General features: G+C 37.2%; 1 protein-coding gene across 1 annotated transcript; it reads right to left on the reverse strand.

Annotated features, from left to right (window-relative positions):
• Positions 1 to 974: 974 nt before the first annotated feature.
• LOC104766963 (protein NUCLEAR FUSION DEFECTIVE 4) lies at positions 975 to 3744 on the reverse strand. Its single transcript, XM_010490935.3, has 3 exons — positions 3246 to 3744; positions 2245 to 3080; positions 975 to 1670 (listed from the first exon to the last, which is right to left on the reverse strand). Exons 1-3 carry the CDS (start codon positions 3576 to 3578, stop codon positions 1196 to 1198), a joined length of 1644 nt encoding a protein of 547 aa, XP_010489237.1. The 5' UTR covers positions 3579 to 3744; the 3' UTR covers positions 975 to 1195.
• Positions 3745 to 4428: the final 684 nt, after the last annotated feature.

Here is a 4428-nt window from a genome sequence, read left to right on the forward strand (position 1 = left end):
GACTACTAGAATAAGAAGGCTTCATCAGTGTTGTACCATTCCACCAAAGATAGTTCCCAAATCCTCAAATCGATTAAAGATATTGAGAACACGAAGCAATTTGCTAAAGGGCGTCATCTCACTCTCCAAAATATCCAACAAGTCGTTTATTAGGCTGAGTGGCTTTTGCAATTTCTGAAAAAGACGATACAATGTTTTGACAGTATCGAAGAAACTGCGAACATTAGCAATAACCGTAGCAAAGAAATTACGAATTTTACCAATAACCATAGCAAAGAAATTCCGAATTTTAGCAACGGTCATAACAAAGAAGTTGCGGAGCTTAGTAATGATGGCAACAAAGAAACCACGAAGCCTGGCAACCGCAGAGGACAACGTTTCTTGGACCCTTTCAACAATTGGGGAGATGAAGTTATGAACCATGTTTTTCGCAGAATCCAACCATTTTGCAACTCTCGAAAACAAATTTCTCCAAAACATTTTTTTTCTTCTTTTTCTCCACTGCTATAATGATTGAAATATGAAAGGTAGTTATGAAAATAAAACGTTATGGATGGTTCTTTTATATGGGAGTGGCGTTGTGCCAATAACATGGTCAATGTGTGTATGTATATGTGACCGTCAAAATTCTTAAACTTTAATTATGGTCATATTCAAGTTTCCATGTGATTTGACTATGGTCATATTCAACTTTAATTCTTGAACTTTAATTATGATCGACTGCTCAGTATTGCAACAAGTGATTTATTGAACGGTGAAATCTTGGTGAGTTTCTGCTTTATTTTTTGTATTCATGACTAAATTAATTAATTGTATAGAAACAACGTATTCATTTGTCTCTAATTACTGTATTATGGCTAATCGGTTGCTGGCTGCAAAGACTCGAGTCGGGTCAGGTCCTGAATGATTTAGATCGACTTTGGTCCATAATATTATACGTCAAGAAAAGGATAGAAAAGAAGTACTGGACTTGGTAACATCAAAATGTCTAATAACATTTATATATAATTAATTCTGAACAAAATCTTCAAATAAAATACATTGGCGGTGCTCCTACAAGGCTACAACAATGATCACTGGTACTTGAAATCTTAATTCAACAATATCTTGAATTCGATATTGTATCATGTCTAAAAGAATCAGCATCTGAAACGTGACGAGCAATCAAGTGCGACAGAACTAGATTTACAATTTCTTAACTAAGGCTACCACCAGATTTATTCTTGGACTTTTTGCTAGCGTGGATCTTAACGTAAATCTCCTTCGTCCTATAAGCCAACACAAGATCCAAACCGACTCCAATAACAGAAGCTAATGCCATGACTATGAAGATGAGACGGTAACAATGAGCTCCAACGCACGTGTTTCCTCCACCTGGAGTTGGTGTGGCCTCCGCGTCGTAGAGGAAGCCAGCGAGCAGACCCGAGAAAAGGAACGAGCCAAGTGGCAAGTTAAGTACTAAGATGTTGTAGATAAGACCGTAGTATTTGAGACCAAAGAGTTCAGATGCTGTTGGTACTGTTATGGCTAGACGAACACCGTAACAAACTCCAACCACCATTGAACCGATGTAGAGTGAGTTTGGCACGGCTAAAGCCATTAGTATATATCCAACGGCCATAAGGATTTGAGAGGCTGCGTTCCACAGTGGTCTTGGTGTTCCAGATTTCCTATAAGAGAACAAATTTACATTCTTTTGGTTAGTAAAGTATAAAATCAACATGCTTATTGATATGATCTATGTGATACTGATACATAACCTTTTAATAAAAAATAATTTTAAAAAAACAAAAAAAAAATATCTAAAGAATCCAAAGAAAAATTAGTAGAGAAATTTATAACCGAAATAAGGAAAAAAATCAAAATATTGGATTTGGACATGTCTATGTAAAAGAACAAAACTTAGTTAAATGAATCAACCAGAAAATTCTAAAAGATCCCTTTTCTTTATATGAGAAAAATCATTCAAGGAAGAAGAAAATGCTGATGGGGGAAAAAGATATACAAATCAAACCGCATTGAATTTTGCATGTCCATATATGAGAATGAAAAATTAACACGTCACGTTACAGGTACAGCTATGTAATGAATATTAGTAATTAATGTTAGAATGAGAATTGATATTTTCAATGGTAGCATCATTCAGAAAGACACAGATTAATAAATTAAGAAAACAGTAAACTATGGCAAAACAAAATGTGCATAGCTAAAAAAAATGCATACAGAGTGAAAAGGAGAACTTACTTGAGAAAGTATTCGGAGAGAGTACCGGAGAGAATGCGACCGAAGAAACCCCAAATACTAGTCATGGAGACAAAGATTGAAACATTTGTGTAGCCAAGGGCAAGACCAATCTGACCCATATTGTTCATCACAGCTAAACCAGTTCCTACACCACACAAGAAGGACACGAAAAGCACCCAAAAGTCAACTGTCATTATTGCTTCCATTATAGTATGGTCTTCTCCCAACACCGGTCTCTTCTTCTCCACCCCTTCCTCTTCAGCAGCTACAACAATTACTTCTTTCTCCGCCGCTGCGGCCGCGATCTCTGATCTGAGCAACGGTTCTTGAATCCGTCCTTCTAAGTCATCACCTTGTTCACCGTTGTTCAAGCTCTTGATGAAAGAGTGGAAAGGTATAGCGATCGGAGAAGCTAATAGGAAGAGAAGTATTGAAGCAAAAGCGACAGAGAACACTCCGGTTTTGATTCCTATGATGTCGTAAGACTGAAGGTACACAGCAACAACGACCGCCACAATGTTGAACACCGCGAAGTAACGAGTCTCTTCGTTCTCCTCTTCAGCGGAAGAAGCCGGTGGGATCTCACGGAGGAAAAAAACCGCCGTGAGACATACGGCGAAAGGCACGACCGCTAGTAAAACCAAAAACGACGCCGGATCGTTTGAGAACAGAGCAGTACATAGATCTGTGAATATAGCAGTGCTTAAACCGACGTATCCTTTCAAAATACCCGAGACCGGACCACGGTTTCGTCGGAAGTTGCGTATGCAAGTCACTAAAACCGCCGTGTTCATCCACGTTGTACTGTTCCCTCCCATACAGAGGAATATACACATCTGAACAATTCAAGAAGTAAAAAAATAAAATTTTAAGATTTGGATTTGTAACATTGTTGTACTAATGACACCCACCGGCACAATTGAGTAACCAATCATCTAAAAATCTTTTGATTAATGTGCGGTTGACAAAAAAACAAACTAGCAAAAAGTAGTTGTTAGTACCTGCCAATAAGAGATTGGTTGGATGGTGCGGCTAACAACAAGCCATTGTACACCATAACCAAGAAGACCCTCGAAGCAACCTATAAGAAGGATGACAGAAGTTGGAAGACGATCAGAAGCGAGACCAGCGAGGATTCCAAAAGCTTTGCCGACATCTTTAGCAACGGATAAGTTATTGAGCTCGAGTTGGTTGAGGTTCATGAGAGACTTGAGAGCGCCGGAGTAATTGGAGAAAGTGTAGTTGTTTCCGGAGATGGCTTGAACCCAAACCGCTGTCACAAACCCAAGCCATTTTAGAGAGGGAGAAGAAGAGAAAGATCTTCGGAAACCCATTGTGTGAATTATGAAAAAAAGATTTAAAGTGTGTGTGGGTCGTGGAACCTCACCTTATGGACGGTTTTTATAGAAATAGAAAAAGGAAAAAGGGTTTTATGGTTTTGCGTGTTTTTTTATTTAATTAATTAGATTTAGACATTTTTGTCAAACAATTGTAAATATCAAGTTCTATTGTATACAAAGGAAATATATAAATAAATAAAATAACAAGTTGTATTTTAATTTTAACATGTGGAACGAGACCAGGGAAGGTGCGTACGACACCGACATGTACGGTTAAAGTTGGTGTGTAAACAGTGGATGTATTATGACACGGAATATTAAAAAAATACGGCGTGCTCATATTTTGTGTTTATTTTTCTCCAGTCGTTTAATAATAGTAGGTGACCAACCAACTTGGGGCTGGATCATTCAGGAATATACGGTTTGATCTATTACTCATTCCGATCCGTTCTGAAAATTCTGAGTATCGGGAATTTTTAATACAGAGAGATACATGTAATTACTAGCGGTTACGGATGAATATACTATATTGTGTACTAAAGTTTAAAAACTTGGGTTTCGAATACCCGGAATCAGAATTGAGCTTTCGAAATCTCACTTCCAGAATCTTACATCAACCCACTTTCTGTAAAACTTTATTCATTTTGACACATTTCTTGACCATAGTACATTTTTTTACCAGTATTATTCTGTTCACTTATTTTTTAGACCATTTTGTCCTCTATAACATACTTAATTTCTCATCTCTTCATTCTATTTCCCACTTTTCAGCAATTCAATTCTCTTTCCTTTTTTTTTAATATAACATTTTACATCTCTCTTTCCTTTTTCTTCTTAACTCCTT

The sequence above is a fragment of the Camelina sativa genome, chromosome 19 (assembly GCF_030686135.1).
Source record: "Camelina sativa cultivar CO46 ecotype springtype chromosome 19, ASM3068613v1".
In the NCBI taxonomy this organism is placed as follows: domain Eukaryota; kingdom Viridiplantae; phylum Streptophyta; class Magnoliopsida; order Brassicales; family Brassicaceae; genus Camelina; species Camelina sativa.

Coding starts and splice junctions, on each gene's coding strand:
- LOC104766963 (XM_010490935.3), bottom strand. CDS start 3,578: ATGGGTTTCCGAAGATCTTTCTCTTCTTCTCCCTCTCTAAAATGGCTT. Junction 3,081..3,245: donor AACCAATCTCTTATTGGCAG/GTACTAACAACT, acceptor TGAATTGTTCAG/ATGTGTATATTCCTCTGTAT. Junction 1,671..2,244: donor CTCTCCGAATACTTTCTCAA/GTAAGTTCTCCT, acceptor GTTCTCTTATAG/GAAATCTGGAACACCAAGAC.